This window comes from Lagenorhynchus albirostris, chromosome X, assembly GCF_949774975.1.
Source record: "Lagenorhynchus albirostris chromosome X, mLagAlb1.1, whole genome shotgun sequence".
Taxonomy (NCBI): Eukaryota; Metazoa; Chordata; class Mammalia; order Artiodactyla; family Delphinidae; genus Lagenorhynchus; species Lagenorhynchus albirostris.
In genome coordinates, this window is record NC_083116.1 from 2,443,700 (window position 1) to 2,462,137 (window position 18,438).

At 61.0% G+C, this 18,438-nt stretch overlaps 2 protein-coding genes across 2 annotated transcripts; both read right to left on the reverse strand.

Annotated features, from left to right (window-relative positions):
* Window positions 1–6,278: 6,278 nt before the first annotated feature.
* On the reverse strand, window positions 6,279–8,422 carry LOC132514018 (heat shock transcription factor, X-linked-like). The gene is made up of 2 exons (XM_060138654.1): window positions 7,877–8,422; window positions 6,279–6,926 (listed from the first exon to the last, which is right to left on the reverse strand). Exons 1-2 carry the CDS (start codon window positions 8,420–8,422, stop codon window positions 6,279–6,281), a joined length of 1,194 nt encoding a protein of 397 aa, XP_059994637.1.
* Window positions 8,423–10,037: 1,615 nt separating this feature from the next.
* On the reverse strand, window positions 10,038–12,686 carry LOC132513834 (paraneoplastic antigen Ma6E-like). Its single transcript, XM_060138435.1, has 3 exons — window positions 12,155–12,686; window positions 11,777–12,046; window positions 10,038–11,488 (listed from the first exon to the last, which is right to left on the reverse strand). Exons 1-3 carry the CDS (start codon window positions 12,684–12,686, stop codon window positions 10,038–10,040), a joined length of 2,253 nt encoding a protein of 750 aa, XP_059994418.1.
* Window positions 12,687–18,438: the final 5,752 nt, after the last annotated feature.

The window sequence follows — 18,438 nt, forward strand, 5'->3', positions numbered from 1 at the left end:
TACTAGGCAGTGTGGCATTGGAGAGCCGTCAGGTGCTCGTCCCCATCTTGTCTTCCTCTCCTCCCCGCACAAGAGGGGACACAGCACTGCCAGAGTCCTCTTCACTTAGGAGGGGTCATGTGATGACCCTTTGCCACTGAATCCTGAGCAGAAGCATTTTTGTCACGGCCATCTGTATCGAAGGCACACCGGGGTCGGGGGTTAGTCCTCAAGCCATGACAACTCAGACACAGACCACTGTGTTTCCTCCCCCAGGGTCTTAAGTCCTGCACCTTTGACCCTTAGATGTGAGATGCCAGACTCTGTGCCTTTAAGGCCCTGGGCAGGGTTGGAGGTGTTCCAGAGAGAGGCTGCCCCACAGGGAGCTGGCGGAGGGCATTTCCCTCAAGCAACCCGCGCCCTTAGGTCCCTGAGCTGCACCCATCCGTCCCCGCGGGGCTGTGCTGAGTCTCTGTCAGGAGGGCAGCCGCCAGCTGCCGAACGGCCCCGTTGGGGTCGGGGGCGTCCCCGTGGGGCCCAGCCCCGAGTCCCCCTCAGGGGTGACCCTGCTGCCCACAGCGCCCACTCTCTCCAGAACCTGGCCTCGGTCTGCACAGCCTGGCTTTTGCCCTGCCTGTCCCCCGACTAGGAGCCGCTTAGGCCCCGGTCCTGATGACCTCGTGCATGTATGTTTATCTGAAAGTCCCAGAGAAGCATCCCCCCCCGACCAATATCATGGTTCGGGTGGAGCTGGCAGGACGTGATGTAGGCACTCGGCGAGTCTCCTCGTGGTTGGTAAGTGATAATCATTGCCGCGTGGATGTGGGGCGAATCTCTGTGCTTCCGACTTACTTTGAAATCATTCCCTACGTAATGCCCAAATGTTTGAGTACGCTGATGACCTTCTGAATGTGACCGTGAGGTTTTGGTTTTTGAGCCTGAGTGCGAGAGGCACAGGCGTGTCCTGTCAGCCACCCGCAGAGCCGGCTAGGACTCTGGTGTCCCCGATCAGGGTGTTTGAGCAGAGGGGCAGGCTGTAGCAGATGGCAGGGGTGGTCCCCAGGACGCTCCCCCAGGCCCCAGCCACCTGCAGACCCGCATGAGGGTTTGGAAAGGAGCCAGGCAGGAGAGGGCTTTGGGGTCCCGGTGATGCAGGCTGTGAAGAGGGTCAGCCGCCCCAGAGAGGTGGAAGGAACAGCACCCACCAGATCCCATCTGACCTGCCCTGGGCTGGCCGGGGGAGGCAGGTGGGAGCAGATGCCGCTGCCGGTGAGCTGCAGCCCTGGACCCCAGCAGGAAATGGGTGCTCTTGGGACAACGGGTGCTCCAGGAGCAGAACCTCGTGGGGCACTCCCGGGGGAAAGCAGGGATTCCTAGTGCCCGTTTGTGCAGTGAACTGACTGATGGGGGGCAGTGCTAGCCCAGGGATGGCCGTGGCAGGCAGCGCAGCAGCGGCCGGGACACGCCAAGAGTGCCCCAGGGACATTCAGGGAGACACTTTTCAGGGGGGCAGCAGCGCCCTCCCCAGTAGACTCTGGACGAGCACACACCACCCCGGCACACAGCCAGTCCTGACCAGGGCGGGGCAGGGCACACGGGAGCTGCTGCCCATCAGCGGGAAGCTCTGACGTTCTCTACGTGCGCTGAGCCTGCCCCCTGAGGGGCTGGTGTGAGTTGTCTCAGCCGTGGCCCTGTTTCCCGAGAAGCCCCCATTCCCCAGCCCCAGCTAAAGTCTGCTCTGAGCTCCAGCCTCCTTGGCAAAGGGCTGACCTCCCGCCTGGCTCTCGCCTACCCTCCTCTGTGGCAAATATCGCCGGCTGCTGCTTTAGGGGCCTTTGTGAGCAAGTGCGGGGCCCGGGCCTGTGCCTGTCCGTGGTCCCTGAGCTGGGGCTGGGCACAGGGATAGGGCTGGGTTTTTGGCGGGATGCAGGGTGTGAAGCCAAGTGACATTCACAAGACAGCAGCAGGGTGTAAAGCCACGTGTGAGCAAGCATCCAGGAGGAGGGGCATCCGCAGGGCCCTGAAGGGCACAGACACTCACGCCCCGTGGGGATGCGGAGAGTCCTCCAGCCCGGTGGTCCCCGTGCTTTGAATGCAGGCTTGCCGCCTGCCTGACAGCCAGTGTGCCCGGGGAAGTGAGCCTGCAGGAGAACGTGGGGCCACCACGCCGCTGGGACAGAAGGGAGCAGAGTGGGCAGTGGAAGGGGAGAGCAGGGCCCAAGCCTGAGCATAGGAGCCGCCTTCAGAGGGCCGTGCCTCGGACCCCCACGTCCGGGACCCTTCTCCATCCTCACGCCCTCAGTCCTAGACCCTCACCCTCCTCCCTGGCCCTCGTGTCCATTTCACAAGAGATGGTGACCTGATGGGGCTGGGGAGGCCACGTGGGCAGAATCCAGTGTCAGGCTCTCATGGGCACTAATGCCTGGCTTCCCTGTGTTTTCTCCATGATGTGGCCTGAGGCGTCAGGTAGTAGGACCCCGTGGAGGACAGCTGAATCCCCCTTGACTGTTGGGGAGACAGGTCAGGCCAGTGCGGGGATGGGTCTTTGCACGCATATGATGCTTAGCTTGAATAAGAGTCCTTCTAGTGACAAGCTGATCAAATCATGGAGACTCCCTACGCCTCGATTTCTCCATCTGTAAAATGGGCCTCCTAACAGTACCAGGCAAAAGCATTGGTGTGGGTTTCCCCATGATGTGACCTGCTTGTAAAAAGCCTGTGCAAATGAAGTGGTCGGTGGCTGTAGCTCTTGTTACTGAGTGTGTAAGAAGGATGCGCCCTCCCCCATGTTGTGAGGATTCCCGACCAGTGCACGTCTTGGGATCCCCGCGTACGTGGATTAGCGCAGTTTTTCTTTTCTCGTGAACATTTGTTGTCAGAATGCTTGGGCTCGCCTTCCTCGTCTTCTCGCTTGTCCCCGTTCAAGATGAGGCGGTTGATCTGAGGTGTCGCCTCCATTGGAACACGGGTGTTTGCAGCTTTAGGTCCCAAGTGCCTCTTTGGCCACGTGCCATAAGTCCTGGGGGCTTTGGTATGTGTTTTCTTCATTTCAAAGTATTTTCTAGTTTCCCTTGTGATGTCTTGTACGTTCCCTGGGCTATTGTTATGGACTGAACTGCGTCCCCCCAAAATTTGCATGTTGAAGCCCCAATCCCCTAGAACCTCAGAATGTCACTGTGGCTGGAGTTAGTGGTTCTTAGGTTGAAATGAGGCCATTAGGATGAGGTCTGATCCAAGATGGCTGGTGCCCTTGAGGGAAGAGCGGATCAGCACACGCAAGGAGAGAAGGCAGGGCCTGGGGGTGCGTGCACAGAGGGTGACCACGTGAGGGGCGGTAAGAGCACGGCCACCTGCAACCAAGGAGACCGGCCGCAGTACAAGCCACCCCTGCTGGACCCTCCCTCTCGGCCTCCTGGTCGGAACCACCGTGAGAATCTGTGTCTGCTGTTTCAGCCCCTCATCCTGTGCTGTGGGATTTGGCATCGTCCCAGACTAATGCGGTTATTTGGGGACGCACGGCTCAATTTCCCTCTCTTTGCAGATTTCCCACATTTCCTTCTGTTATTGAGGTCTAATTTCACTCTATTTTGGCCAGAGGACATACTTTGTATGACTTCAGCCCTTTTGTTTGTATCCCCTTAAGTTTACTGAGGGATGCTGTGTGGCCTGATGCATGGAGTACCCTGGAGAACGTTCTAGGTACGCTTGACGAGCACGTGTCTACTCTGTTCGAGCACGTGTCTACTCTGTTCTTGGGGCTAATAGTCTACACATGTCATGAGACCTAGTCTTTGTACAGTGCTGTTCAAATCTGTGATTCCCGTACTGCGGTGCTGTCTGGTCGCTGTACCCATAATGAAAGCAGGCTGTGTTAGTCTGCTTAGAGCTGCCATAGCAAAGTCCCACAGAGGGGGTGGCTAAAACTACAGAAATGTACTGGGTCCCAGTCCTGGTGGCTAGAAGTCCAACCTCAACTTGCTGGAAAGTGCAGTTTCAGGTGAGGGAAGGCGTCTGTTCCTGGCTCGCAGACAGCTGGTTTTCTCTTGGTCCCTCACTCGGCTGCTTCTCTGAACAGGTTGTGGGGGAGAAGGGAGGCAGGGAGAGAGAGTGGTGGGGGAGGGAGAGAGAGAGAGAGAAAGAGGGAGGGAGGGAGAGAAAGGGGGAGAGACAAAGGGAGGGAAGGAGGGAGGGAGGGAGAGAGGGGGAGGGAGGGAGAGAGTGAAAGGGAGAGAGAGGGAGCGAGGGAGAGAGAGAAAGAGGGAGGGAGAGAGGGAGGGAAAGAGACAGGGAGGGAAGGAGGGAGGGAGGGAGAGAGAGAGAGAAAGAGGCAGGGAGGGAGGGAGAGAAAGGGGCAGAGACAAAGGGAGGAAAGGAGGGAGGGAGGGAGAGAGGGGGAGGGAGGGGTAGGGGAGAGAGAGAGAGAGAGAGAGAGAGAGAGACACACACACACAGGAGGGAGGGAGGAATCGAAAGCAAGAGAGAGAGGGACGGAGGGAAGGAGAGAGAGAAGGGGAATGAGGGAGGGAGAGAGGCGGTAGGGAGTGAAGGAGAGAGGAGAGAGAGAGAGAGAGAGATGGAGGGAGTGATAGAGGGGAAGGGAGGAAGGGAGAGAGAGAGAGGGGAAGGGGGAGGGAAGGAGGGCAGGAGAGAAGAGGGGGAGGGAGGGAGAGACAGGGAAGGGAGAGAGAGATAAGGAGCAGGGAAGGAGGGAGAGAGGGGGAGGGAGGGAGAGAGATAAAGGGAGGGGGGCGAGGGAGGGAAAGAGAGAGGGGGAGGAAGGTAGGGGCAGAGAGAGAGAGAGAGAGGGAGCGGGGAGAGGGGGGCAGAGGGGGAGGGAGGGATGGAGAGAGAGAGGGACGGAGGGACAGAAACGGAGGGAGAGAGAGGGAGGGAGGTTGGGAGGGTGGAAGAGAGGCTGAGGGAGGGAGGGAGGGAGATCTTCGGTGTCTCTTCCTCTTTGCCAAAGGACACCGCTCTTGTCGGACTAGGGTCCCACCCTTGTGACCTCATTTAACCTTACTGACTTCCCCAAGGGTGCTATCTCCAAATACATGCACCTTGGGATTAGCACTGCAACAGGTGGACTTAATGGTTGGGGTGGGAGCCGGGGGATCCATTTGAATCCATCACAGGGGGGACCGAAGTCTCCCACTTCTACTGTAGACCGGTTTCTTCCGTCCCTTCTGTCCATTTTTGCATCGTTCATTTGGGGCACTGCTGTTGGGCTGCTCAAGAGACCCCCCTGACGTGCACTAGCTGTTGCATTGTGACAGACGGGAGCGGCAGATGGGACCACCCCTCACCCGGGCAGACCCGGGGCTCCTCTGGCTGCTGGTGCTTGGATCATTCCTGGTACCTTGGGTCTACTTCCCCTCCTCCCCCAACCCACCTATTTTTTCTTTTCTGTGTTTCTGGCCACCCCACAAGTCTTGGGGGATCTTAGATCCCCGACCAGGGATTGAACCCGGGCCACCGCAGTGAAAGCATGGAGTCCTAACCCCTGGAACTCTAGGCAATTCCCACTCCCCGCCCGCTCCTTAGCAGTGTTTGGGAGGGGATGTCGCCCTATCGCTGTGACAGCCACAGAGTCCTGGCCAGGTCCCCCAGCCCATCCCCCACACGTGGAGGCAGCAACTGTGAGCTGGGGGTGCGCCCTGGCCTTCAGTGCTCTGTACACACCACTGGGCGCTGACCACAAGGACTCGCGGTATAAGCTCGACACCCCAGCCCCCAGAGGGTGGTGGAGCACGGCGCCCTTGAAGTGTTTAGCTCAAAAGGCAAGGAAAAGAGAACCAGGAAAATGTCTCCAGACGCAGGACCCGCAGTGAAAAGCAAACCTCAATCCTGCTGTCCAGACACCAGAGAGCACCCCCAAACTGAACACCCGCAGGCCCCTGCCAGGGACCGTCACCTCCACACCTGTGCGTCTCAGGACAGTAAGGGCTCTTTTCAGGCCTCTGACCAGGGGAGGCCTGAGCTCTTCTCATCTGTCAAATCGAGACCCTGCTGGACACGATGCCCCCGCAACTGTGAAGCCGCGGGTGCCAGGGCCTTCCTTGTGCTTGTCCAGCCCTTCAAGGGTCTTTCTAGTGGGTGGGCACAGGGCGTCTGAGGGGCTTCTCCAGGTGTCTGCTAGGTGCCCGCACTGGGCCGGGGGTGGGCTGTCACCTGTCATCGTTTCCTGCTGAGGGGACTCAACTGCTCAGCCACGCCCAGGACGGAGGCGCCAGACACGTGTTGGGTGGAACATCGCTCTCATGTCCCCGTGCTCTTTACTGCCCTGCAAGGTTCTGGCCGCGTTACCACCTCCGTGTGTCTGCAGGGTCTGCCTGGTCAGGGTCCTCTGTGGGCCTGCCTGGAGGGGTCGGGTATTCCAGGAAAGAGCGAGAGCCCATGCAGCAGCAGCAAAGGGGCTCAGGGGCCGACGGATCAAGGTCAGGGAGGCGGCAGGCCTGGCGGCCACCTCGGGCATCCAGGGTGCGCAAGAGGCAGCAGCGCGGCCCCCGGGAGCTGCGCGGGGGGGGAAGGCTGAGGACTTGGGGGGGTGCGGCGGCCAGGCCCGGCACGGGCCAGGGAGGACTCATCTGGGCGGGAGGCCAGGAGCAGCAGAGCCAGGGGACCTCGGCTGGCTGGGCCACCTCTGCCAGGACAGGGACTAGAGGGACCAGAACCTGCGCGTTGGGATCCGGCGTGGGGGGCTCGGCTGCTGTCCAAGGAGGGGCCGGAGCGACAGAGTCAGTCCCGGCCAGGGCGGAGGCATGGTCGAGTTGCGGGTAGCTCGGGGTCCCCTGGATGAGCTCAGGATACGGTGGGAGGCCGTCCTGCGGCTCCGCGGCGCTGGGCGCCGGGAGGTGCCCCGGGGCTGCCGGCTCGCCGTCCACCTGCCCGGATGCTGGTTTAGTGTGCACTCTCGGCTTCATCCTCACCAGGAGGTGCGGGCAGTCTCTCTGAAACAGGGGACTGTGGTAGAAGTGTAACTGAGGTCGCGGTTGAGAGAGAAAAGGAAACCCCGAGTCACAAAAGAGTTGCTCGCAAGCAGCAGCCGCCTGGCTGGGCCCCTGGGCGCCCTCCCCCAGCCGACCCAAGGCCTCTTTGGAGAAAGCGGGACCCGGTCCCAGCAGGACGCTGTGCCCCAGCTTTGACATCCCCGAGACTCGCCCACTCACCATCGCCTTTCGCCCTTGGGAAATGACTGAAAATGGCCCCTTAGTATGAGTACAAGGCCCACGAAAGGGGACTTGGCGTTTGCAGGTACGAGACTGCAACGAGGTTCGGTAGCTTTCTAAGGAAGTGTCCGAATCGCCCCCTGGCCAGCACCTCCAGGGGCCAGACCGGGGACGCTGACTGCTTCCCAGGAAAGGACCTGCGCCCCCACTCAAGTGATGCTCTGGAGCTATGGGAGTCAAGGGGGCACACAGACCTCCCCCCTCCCCCCGGCGGGCCACTGTCCCCGAGCAGGACGGGAAAGGCCAGCGTTGCAGCAGTGTCCTCTTGTCTCCCGCTGTGACTGCGTGTCAGGCACGAGCGGCACTGCCCACGTGTCAGGAGTACAGGATGACGCCTTGCCCGCGTGTGCTGTGAAATGATCACCACAGGGGGTCCAGTTCACACGCATCACCTCACACAGACACACCAAAGGGAAAAGGAGGAGGGAGAGAAGTGACGTCCTTGTGCTGAGAACGCTTCGGGTCCCCCCCATAACAACGTCCCAACACAGCTCGCGGCACTGCCAGCTCCGGCCGTCACGCCGGTCCCCAAGTACCACCTTTAAAGGAAGCTCTCCCGACACGCCTGCCGCCGTCCCAGGCGGCCCCGAGGTTGGCACCCGCCCACCCCCGGGCCCAGTGGCTCAGCCCCTGGAGAGGGCTCCTCCCCCGCCGTCCCCCGCCCTCCTTACCTCGCTCAGGACGTGGGCGGGCCGCTCCTTCGTGGACAGGTTGGTCATGCAGAGGGACGTGTGCATGTCCTGGTACACTTTGCTGAATCCATAGCAGTTAAGCTGGCGGATGAAGCTCTCCACACGTTCTGTCTTGAACACCTTGTCTAGGCCGTCCCTGTCCAAAACCTCCTTTTGAAACAGCGGCCTGTTGACGCCTATGCAAGTCCCGTCTTCATTCCACCCAATGGATGCAAAGCGACTGCTGTGGACGATCGTCCACAGCTTCCTGGGAAAGGGGTGGAAGAGCAGGCTGCCTTCCCACACGGCCTCGCAGGCGGTGCGAGGCCTTTTCAACAAAGGCTCTTCCGTCAAATCCTGGAAAGCAGCTTCTCCAGGCAGCAGCCTGAGGTCGGGGTGCCCCGCGGGCACGGGCTGGTCCAGGGCGAGGGACTGGGGGGTGCAGCTCCCTGAGCCGAGGGCCGGAGCCGCTGTGTCGGGAGGAAGAGGCGCCTCGCCGAAGCCGGGTGCCCTGCCCGCGGCGGGGCCCTTCTCGTCCGCAGCCATGCGGAGCGCGGCGTGCCCCTCCGCCACGTAAACGGGACAGTGCAGCGCGGCCGGCAGCACCCTGGGCTCACACTCCTGCTCAGCCCCTCACAGAAGTGCTCCGGTTGCTCGGGGGTGACAGCACAGCCCAGCCAGGAAGTGACATCATAAAGGGCAGGCCCGTCAGCATGTCAGCCTCCTGCTTCACGCCCGTCATCGCAGGGGGCACGAAGACACTCGTGCACGGGTGCAGAGCCACAGGCCGAGCGCTCGTGCAAACCGGGCACGGCCTTCTGGTCCCGGAGCCCCCGGGCCAGGCAGATGTGCACGGACCCACGTGTGACCCACGAGGTCAGAAGTCCTCCTGTGTGTCCCCTGGCCTTCCGGGCCGTGCACAGCACCCATGATTTCAAGCACGAGCATCGCCCGAGACGCGGCCCACGGTCAAGGTCGCTAAAACTTTACGATTCACCTTCACCTATGAACTGGAAGAAAAACCCTCACAATGTCTGGGGCTGCAAAGTGCCTACCTTATCCTCTCCCTGGAGAGGTGTCCCATGGGTGCTGAGCAGGAATCGGACTCTGGACCCCCGCCCTCACCCGCAGCAGCCCTTTCCCTCCATTGCCCACAGCAGAGGCCAGACTCAGATGAAACGTTCAGGGAAATTTATTAAACAGAAACATTGACTGAAACCATTGAACAGAGGGCATAACAACACACAGAGGAACTTCTAACGGCCACCGGAGCTCACGGGTCCCGCCCCACCCCAGGGTCCTCGAAAAGGTGCCTCCGCTACACCCCACCCGGCGGCCCTCCATCTCCCCACAGTCTCCCTTCCTGAGGGCCCCGCGGGTGGCCTCTCGCCAGGAAGATGGGCGCCGGCCATGCCCGCTCCCCCCAGGGCAGACTCTCCATTTCTGGCCCACATGCCCGGGGCCTGGCCCTGCCCTATGGCGGGCACAGGGCAGCCCCACAGCAGGGCGCACGCCACCGAGCCGGGGACGTGGAGTCCCGAGGAACAACGGGGTGGCCCAGCAGAACACAAGCCCTGGGGGGCCTCCTGCAGACCTCCTGCAGCCCCGGTCAAGGTCTTCCTTCCCAAGGTCCCGGGGAGGAGCCCAGGTCCTGGGGTGGGCGCTGGCTGTGACCTCGTCCATCCTGTCCTTCCTGCCGGCTCCTGAGACTGGGCTTCCTGTCTCGGCGCCGGGACCGGGGCGGGGTGGACTGCTCAGAGGAGAACACATGCACCTTACCACAACAACAGGCAGCGCTGGGCCTGAATCTATGCCCAGAAAGCACACGTTGAGCTCACGACACCGGCCCACAGAGACCAGAGCCTTGGCTGGCTCGTGGCGCACCTCAGGGCTCTGCGGGGGGACGATGGCTAGGGTGTGTGTGTTGGGGGGAGGGGAGCGGGGGCTGGGGGTTCCTTGACACCTGGGTCCCTCTGGGGCCTACAGGGACACATTTGGGCTTGCCAGTACAGGGAGCAACCTGCCCCAGGGGATGATGAATAGGGGACCCTCTCAGGAGGGAGGCCCAGGCACCTGGAGTGGCCCCTAATATGGGGCCAGTAGGCTGCCAGGCCTGGCCTCCCCCTGCCTCCAAGCCTGGGGGCCCCGGGACCTGCTGAGCCTACTGGCCTGAGGTGCACCCCGGGGGGCTCATCTCTGCAGCCCCGTCCTCATTTCCCGGCTCTTCTGGGATGGGCTTGAGCCCCTCCTCGGGGGTCTCCTCGGCCTCCTGGCCTCCTGCCTGGGCGAGGCCCTCTGGCTCCCAGCCAGGACCTCCTGGGGCCACCGGGGAAGCACTGCCCATCCGGCCAGGCATGGGGACCCCGGGGGCATCTGAGGGTCCTGCCTGACCTAGGCCCGCAGGGGCGGCAGCACTTCCATCTTCCTGAGTGGCCGCGGACGCCTTGCTGGTCTCCCCAGGGCCAGGGGCTGCCCTGGCGGCACCATGGTCTTCAGGGGCCGCCTCGCCAGCCTTGGCAGTGCCGGCAACTGCCGCACTGGCCTCCTCACGTGCCGGGTGGTCCTCGGCGCTCCCTTCCTTGGAACGGGCGGCCTGGGCGGTGGTATCTTCACCATGTGCAGTGGTGCCTGCGGTGATGGCCTCATGGGCCGGGGCGGCCTGGGCGGCTGCTGCCAGGACTGCAACGTCCACACGGGCCTCTTCCTGCCCTGGGAAGTGCTCCCTGCTAGCCGGGTCGGCGTCCCAGGCCTCGGTCCTCTGGATGAGCCGCAGCATCCCCGCAAAGCCGGGAGGCCTCCTCATCAGCCGCCTCCTCCTCAGCGTGTCCCGGAGCGTGTCGTTCAGCCGGGCCCGCGTCAGCACCTGCCGGGCGCGCGCCTGGTCCGCCATGGCCGGGTGGATGGCCCCCTTCTCCAGGGCCGACTGCAGCAGGCCTTCCAGGCGCATCACGTACGCAGAGAGAGTCTCCTGGGGCCGCTGGGCACAGGTCACGAACTTCAGCCGAGCACTCCCCCGGGGGTCCTTGTTCCCAAACACCTGCACCAGCGCGGCCAGGCAGTCCTGGGCAGCCAGCTCGGGATCTTCCGCCAGGAGGCCGCGCAGGAGGTCCAGCGCGGGGCCGCGCAAGCTCTCCACCAGCCTCCTCCTCCTCTCCCTCTCAGACACGTGGCGCCACAGGTGCAGCGTGTGGCTGGCCTGCTCCAGCCAGCTCTCAGAGGACCCTTCCCCGTGGCCCGGCTCTTCCATCCCAGAGAAGGTTCCCAGCTCCTGGTAGCCCATGCTGTCCAGCACGGGCTGCGAGGCCTGCCTCCACTGCTGGGTCCCGGGCCCTGCCTCACCCATGGCGCCTGCCACTGTCACAACTGCTTCCTCAGGCGCAGCCATTGCCCCGCCCGTGGGTCCTGCCATACTCAGAAGTCCTGCCACGCCTGCAACATTTCTGTAACCTGCAGCTCCTTCCTCATCTGACTCAGCTCCTGCTTCACCTTCAGCTCCTGCTTGACCCTCAGCTCCTGCTTGACCCTCAGCTCCTTCCGCACCTGCAGCTCCTTCCTCACCTGCAGCTCCCTTCTCACCTGCAGCTCCCTCCTCACCTTCAGCTCCCTCCTCACCTGTAGCTCCTTCCTCATCTGACTCAGCTCCTGCTTCACCTTCAGCTCCTGCTTGACCCTCAGATCTTTCCCCACCTGCAGCTCCTGCCTCACCTGAGGCTCCCTCCTCACCTGAAGCTCCTTCCTCACCTGCATCTCCTGCCTCACCTACAGCTCCCTCCTCACCTGCATCTCCTGCCTCACCTTCAGCCCCCTCCTCACCTGCAGCTCCCTCCTCACCTGCACCTCCCTCACCTTCAGCTCCCTCCTCACCTTCAGCTCCCTCCTCACCTGCAGCTCCTACCTCACCTTCAGCTCCCTCCTCACCTGCAGCTCCCTCCTCACCTTCAGCTCCCTCCTCACCTGCAGCTCCCTTCTCACCTGCACCTTCTTCCTCACCTTCAGCTCCCTCCTCACCTAAAGCTCCTGCCTCACCTTCAGCTCCCTCCTCACCTGCAGCTCCTACCTCACCTTCAGCTCCCTCCTCACCTGCAGCTCCCTCCTCACCTTCAGCTCCCTCCTCACCTGCAACTCCCTTCTCACCTGCACCTTCTTCCTCACCTTCAGCTCCCTCCTCACCTAAAGCTCCTGCCTCACCTTCAGCTCCCTCCTCACCTGCAGCTCCCTTCTCACCTGCACCTCCCTCCTCACCTTCAGCTCCCTCCTCACCTAAAGCTCCTGCCTCACCTTCAGCTCCCTCCTCACCTGCAGCTCCCTCCTCATCTTCAGCTCCCTCCTCACCTAAGGCTTCCTCCTCACCTGTGTCTCCCTCCATACCTGCGACTCCCGCCTCCCCTGCAGCCTCCTCCTCCCCTGCAGTTCCTGAGTGACCTGCAGTTCCTGCCTCACCCGCCCTGCCAACCACTGCTTGTCCCTGGGGCTGCGCAGGGCAATTGGGTCTATCCTGTGAATCAGCATCAGGGGCCTGGGGCAGGCAGACCACAGTCCAGGGCCCTCCCTTGCCTGGTATTTGCCGGGGGAGCAAGCTTCGATTTAAACACTCAGCAAACTCGACCAGGGCAACACTCGACCCCAGCTCCTTTCTGTAGACCTTGCCCAGCACTCGGTACCTGCCCAGGGAACGCAGGGCAGCCTGCACAGCCTCCTGGAATTCCTGGTCTTTGCAGTCATCTGGGATTCCCAGGATGAGCAGAGATCGCTGGGCGTTCACGCCCATCGACCTGCACCAGTCCCGCAATACCGCCAGAGCCATCGCCATCTTCGAGGACCTGAGGGTGGGGGGAAGCGATCAAACAGGTGTGCACAGGCTGTTGAAGTGTGGGAATCGGCCTGTGGGTGCAAAGAGGAGAGAATCATGTTTGTGCCACACAGCCCACCCTAGTGCCCCTCACAGCAGCAGCCTGGAGCACCTCCCTGCCCTGTTTGGTTTGTTTGACTTTAGGAAACTTTTTTTTATAAATTACATTTATTTACAAGATAGAAGGCTAGGGACTTCCCTGGTGGCGCAGTGGTTAAGAATCCACCTGCCAGTGCAGGGGACACAGGTTCGATCCCTGGTCCGGGAAGATCCCACAAGCCGCGGAGCAACTAACCCCACGCGCCACAACCACTGACCCAGCGCTCTAGAGCCCACGAGCCACAACTACTGAGTCCACGTGACACAACCTCTGAAGCCCACATGCCTGGAGCCCGTGCTCTGCAACAAGAGAAGCCACCGTAATGAGAGGCCTGCGCGCCGCAACGAAGAGTAGCCCCCGCTCGCTGCACCTAGAGAAAGCCCGCGCGCAGCAACAAAGACCCAACGCAGCCCAAAGTAAAAATAAAATTTAAAAATAATAACAAAAGAGCACTTGTTGCGTACGACTCAAGAAACAATAATAAAATAAAATAAAATAATTTTTTTAAAAAAGACAGATAGAAGGCTCGTCACCTTTTCTACATTTCTGGCCTCAGTTTTAGGAAGCTGCCTTTTTCCCAAGGAATTTTTCAAGTCTTCCAATTTGTTAGCATAAACATTTCCATAATGTCCCATAATATTCCCCTATATCCTCTTTGTTAATGTACATCTGATCCGTAACGTTGGCCCTCTTTCATTCCTCATATTGGGGATCAGCGTTCTTTCTATGTTTCCGTGATTCATCGTTCTAGGACTTTCTCGGTTTCCTTGCTCTTTTGAAAGAAGCGCGTGGCTTTGTTCACCGTGTCCATAATTTGCTTTCTATCACTGATTTCCTCTCTTAGCTCTCTTATTACTTCATTTTATGTTTCCTTTGCTCTTCTTCTTCTAGCATCTCTCAATGGACTGTTAGCTCACTGATTTTATGTCCTGACTCTTTTCTAACAGAAGCATTTAGAGGAATACAGTTTCCTCCTGTCGCTTTTTGCTGCCTCCCACTAATTTTGGTAAGTTGTGCTTTTTTAGTATTCACTTGGAAATATTTTCTAAGTCCCTCTGTGATTTTTCTCTTTGATCCATGGGTTTCCCAATATTTGAAGATATATTATCATTAGTACCATCAAATAAAATTCCCCCGTGATGAGAAAACTTATCATGTAAACTTGCAATACTGCTAAATTTATGGAGACTGTTTTACAACTCTGGTATGGCGTGTCCGGGTGAATGTGCAAAGCACCCTCGTAAAGAATCTGTGTACTCTGTGTGGAGGCCAGGGCCTTGCCCTGCCCACCCACCTCTGCAATTCCTGTGCCACCCGGACAGAGGCGACCTGAAGCTCTCGATGCCTCATGCAGTGGGCCAGAGCCCCTCCCTGGACCCCCACAAATCCATCTGCCATGGCCAACAGCCTCCACCAGATCACAGCAGCCCCAGCGCCTCCCCCTCTCAGCTTCACTTATGCCCCCCCCCCCCCCCCGTGGCCAGGCGGCTCCTCCCCGACCCCTCGCACTACATCCCCTCCATACACCCTCCCCCACCCACCAGCTGGTGGCGCTCCGCTCTGGGCCCTGGAAGCCGGGCGCCCCGCCATGCGTAGAGGTCAGACTGCCTCTCTCACCTCCCCACACCGGGGAGTCCTCCCCCGAGCACACTCAGCGCCAGGGGCTCTCGCTTCTCGTACCCCAGACGCAGAGCCCACCCGTCTTGCCCCCGCCCACCCGGGAGCCGGAGCCCCCTAACTGCCACGAGCGTCCTCCCCCCCCACCCCACGCCCCGCCCCGGCGGGAGCTCCCCTAACGCCTACCGCACCCGCGCCCGGGAGTCCTCCCCATCGACCCCCGCCTCAGCCTTCCTCCCGCCACACGCCGCAGCCGTTAGCCCTCCCCTCCCGTCTCGGCCCCGGGGGTGGGGCCCGCCCTTCCCGTCCTCCCCACCCCCGCAGCCAGTCGTCCTCTCCTCTGGCCCCCAAAGCCGGCCCCACCCGACCAGTAGGAAGCCCTCCGCTCAGGCACCCCCCACGCTTAGCCATTAGCCCCACCCTCTGCACCCCGACTCCAGAACGCCCCCCACCAGCCACCCCGGAAGCCAGCGGTCCTCCCCTCTGACCCGCTCACTGGGGGACCCTTCCCTCAGCCCCCCTTCAGCCCGCTACCCTCCGCCGCCGCTCCCCCACTCCCAACCGAGCAGCCCGTAGCCCTCCCCCGACCTCCACTCCTTCCCAGGGCCCCCGGTACCTGCGGAGTCCAGCCCCCGGCAAAGCCCCCGCCTGTCTCCTGACTCGCTCTGACTCTCTGGATGGCTCCGGAGTCCCGCTCACGAGGGGCTGAAGAGCTCGTCTCAGCAGAGCAGCCAGGAACTGTGCCGCCGACTGTCCCAGGCACTCTGTGCGAACGCCACGTGGGCTTCCGGGTGCTCCCGGAAGCCCCAGGAAGATGAGGGAGAAAGTTCTAGACGTCTCTTTACCGAGAAACTGGTTGGATCAGAAGAGCACGTGAGGAGGCGCTCTGCTACGGAAGCAGCAGTAGCCATGCGCACTGAGGGCCTGAGGTCCCAAGGCTTGGCGCCTCCGGAAGCAAAAGACACGCCCATTGGCCTTCCACCAATAGGAAGGCCTCCTGCGAGGCTGCGGAGCTTGGGGAGCAAACTTGGCGATGCAGAGCCCGTTGTGGCAAGTACGTCCATTTGTCTTTACAGGTGGTTTTCTACTGTGATTGATAATGTCATAAACCTATTCTTATTTCTTTGGTTTGTTTTGAATTTTATTTTATGTATTTTTTTATACAGCAGGTTCTTATGAGTTACCCATTTTATACATATTAGTGTACATTTGTCAATCCCAATCTCCCAATTCATCACACCCCCCGCCCGCCCCCACCATTTTCTCACCTTGGTGCCCATATGTTTGTGCTCTACATCTGTGTCTCTATTTCTGCCCTGCAAAGCGGTTCATCTGTACCACTTATCTAGGTTCCACATATGTGCATTAATACACGATATTTGTTTCTCTCTTTCTGACTTCCTTCACTCTGTATGACAGTCTCTAGATCCATCCACATCTCTACAAATGACCCAATTTCGTTCCTTTGTACGGCTGAGTAATAAATAATAGTAATAAAGCTCTTCTTTATATGGACTGGTTTCTTGTCTAGTTGTACCACCTAGCCATCTTCTCACATGGCACAAGAGGATGAGGCAGCCGTCTGGGGCCTCTTTTATAAGGGAGGTAATCTCATTCATGAGGGCTCCCCCCTCATGGGCTAATCACTTCCCAGGGCCTGAGGGAGGACTGAGGGGAGCCTGGACCCCAGAACACAGTTGGACCTGGGAAGCCAAAGGGCGGGATGAGCACGTGCAGCACTTCCTGACATCCGGGTCTCAGAGACGCTGGGGAGGGGAGTACGGGGCGGGATCTCAGAGAGGCTAGGGAGGGGGTATAAGGGTCGGGGTGTCTGGTGGGCACGGGAGAGAATCCCAGGTCCTCCATGGAGTCAAGGTGAGGGCCCTGAGGGAGGACTGAGGGGAGCCTGGACCCCAGAACAGAGTTGGCCCTGGGAGGCCATAGGGCGGGATGAGCACGTGCAGCACTTCCTGACATCCGGGTCTCAGAGACGCTGGGGAGGGGAGTACGGGGCGGGGTCTCAGAGAGACTAGGGAGCGGGTATAAGGGTCGGGGTGTCTGGTGGGCACGGGAGAGAATCCCAGGTCCTCCGTGGAGTCAAGGTGAGGGCCCTGAGGGAGGACTGAGGGGAGCCTGGACCCCAGAACAGAGTTGGTCCTGGGAGGCCATAGGGCGGGATGAGCACGTGCAGCACTTCCTGACATCCGGGTCTCAGAGACGCTGGGGAGGGGAGTACGGGGCGGGGTCTCAGAGAGGCTAGGGAGGGGGTATAAAGGTCGGGGTGTCTGGTGAGCAAGGTAGAGAATCCCAGGTTCTCCGTGGAGTCAAGGTGAGGGCCCTGAGGGAAGACTTAACAGAGCCTGGACCGCAGAACAGAGTTGGTCCTGGGAGGCCATAGGGCGGGATGAGCACGTAGAGCAGTTCCTGACATCCGGGTCTCAGAGGCGCTGGGGAGGGGGAGCACGGGGCGGGGTCTCAGAGAGGCTGGGTAGGCGGTATAAGGGTCGGGGTGTCTGACGGGTACGGGAGAGAATCCCAGGTCCTGCGTGGAGTCAAGGTGAGGGCCCTGAGGGAAGACTGAGGGGAGCCTGGACCCCAGAACAGAGTTGGCCCTGGGAGGCCATAGGGCGGGATGAGCACGTGCAGCACTTCCTGACATCCGGGTCTCAGAGAGGCTGCGTAGGGGGAGCACGGGGCGGGGTCTCAGAGAGTCTAGGGAGGGGGTATAAGGGTCGGGGTGTCTGGTGGGCACAGAAGAGAATCCTAGGTCCTGCATGGAGTCAAGGTGAGGGCCCTGAGGGAGGACTGAGGGGAGCCTGGACCCCAGAACAGAGTTGGCCCTGGGAGGCCATAGGGCGGGATGAGCACGTGCAGCACTTCCTGACATCCGGGTCTCAGAGACGCTGCGGAGGGGGAGCACGGGGCGGGGTCTCAGAGAGGCTAGGGAGGCGGTATAAGGGTCGGGGTGTCTCGTGGGCACGGGGAGAATCCCAGGTCCTTCGTTGAGTCAAGGTGAGTGCCCTGAGGGAGGACTGAGGGGAGCCTGGACCCCAGAACAGAGTTGGCCCTGGGAGGCCATAGGGCGGGATGAGCACGTGCAGCACTTCCTGACATCCGGGTCTCAGACACCCTGGAGAGGGGGAGCACGGGGCGGGGTATCAGAGAGGCTGCAGAGGGGGTATAAGGGGCGGGGTGTCTGCTGGGCACTGCGGAGAATCGCAGGTCCTGTGTGGAGTCAAGGTGAGGGCCCTGAGGGAGCACTGAGGGCAGCCTGCAACCCAGAACTGAGTTGGCCCTGGGAGGCCGCCACGTGCAACACTTCCTGACATCCGGGTGTCAGAGAAGCTGGGGACCTGGGATAAGGGGCGGGGTCTCATGAGGGCAGAGGGTAAAATGTCAGGTCCCTGGTGGACTAAGGTTAGGGCCCTTAGGCAGGACTGAGGGGACCCTGAGGGAGGACAAAAGGGACCCACCAGATCACCGCCCTTGCAGGTGGCCGTGGGAGGCCCCGGGGCGGGATGAGCACGGTAGGCCTGTCCTGACGTCCTGACGTCAGGGTCTCGGAGAGACTGGAGACCTGGTATAAGGAGCAGGGACTCACACTGGCAGACGGGACAATCCCAGGTCCTGCCCAGAGTCCAGCCTGCACGCGAGGAAGGAAGGACTGAGGACGTTAGACCCCGACACAGGGAGGGATCCTTTGCCCTTCCGCGGGGGCCTTGGAGGCGCCAGAGCGCGGTCAGCAGATGAGATGTTTCCTGACCTCTGGGTCGGGGTCCTCAGGAGGTCAGGTGTTTGGTGTGAGGGGTGAGCCTTCAGGTCCGCAGAGGGTGGACTCCCAGGACCCCGAGGGAGGACTGAGCAGACCCCCAGCCCTGGAACAGGGGCCTCGACAGAAACCTGCCCCTGTGGTCAGCGCTGGGAGGCCAGGCAGGATGTGAGGAGGAGGTGAGGACCCAGCATCTCCCCATCCTAGCACCCTCGGGAGGCCCTGGG

Excerpts from the sequence above, each read along its gene's own strand:
- LOC132514018 (XM_060138654.1), bottom strand. The coding sequence starts at position 8,422 with ATGGCTGCGGACGAGAAGGGCCCCGCCGCGGGCAGGGCACCCGGCTTC. Across the intron at positions 6,927-7,876 it reads CCGCCCACGTCCTGAGCGAG|AGAGACTGCCCGCACCTCCT; the intron begins GTAAGGAGGGCG and ends CCCCTGTTTCAG.
- LOC132513834 (XM_060138435.1), bottom strand. The coding sequence starts at position 12,686 with ATGGCGATGGCTCTGGCGGTATTGCGGGACTGGTGCAGGTCGATGGGC. Across the intron at positions 12,047-12,154 it reads AGGTGAGGAGGGAGCTGAAG|GTGAGGAGGGAGCTGAAGGT; the intron begins GTGAGGCAGGAG and ends CAGGAGCTTTAG. Across the intron at positions 11,489-11,776 it reads AGGTGAGGAGGGAGCTGAAG|GTGAGGAGGGAGCTGAAGGT; the intron begins GTGAGGTAGGAG and ends AAGGAGCTACAG.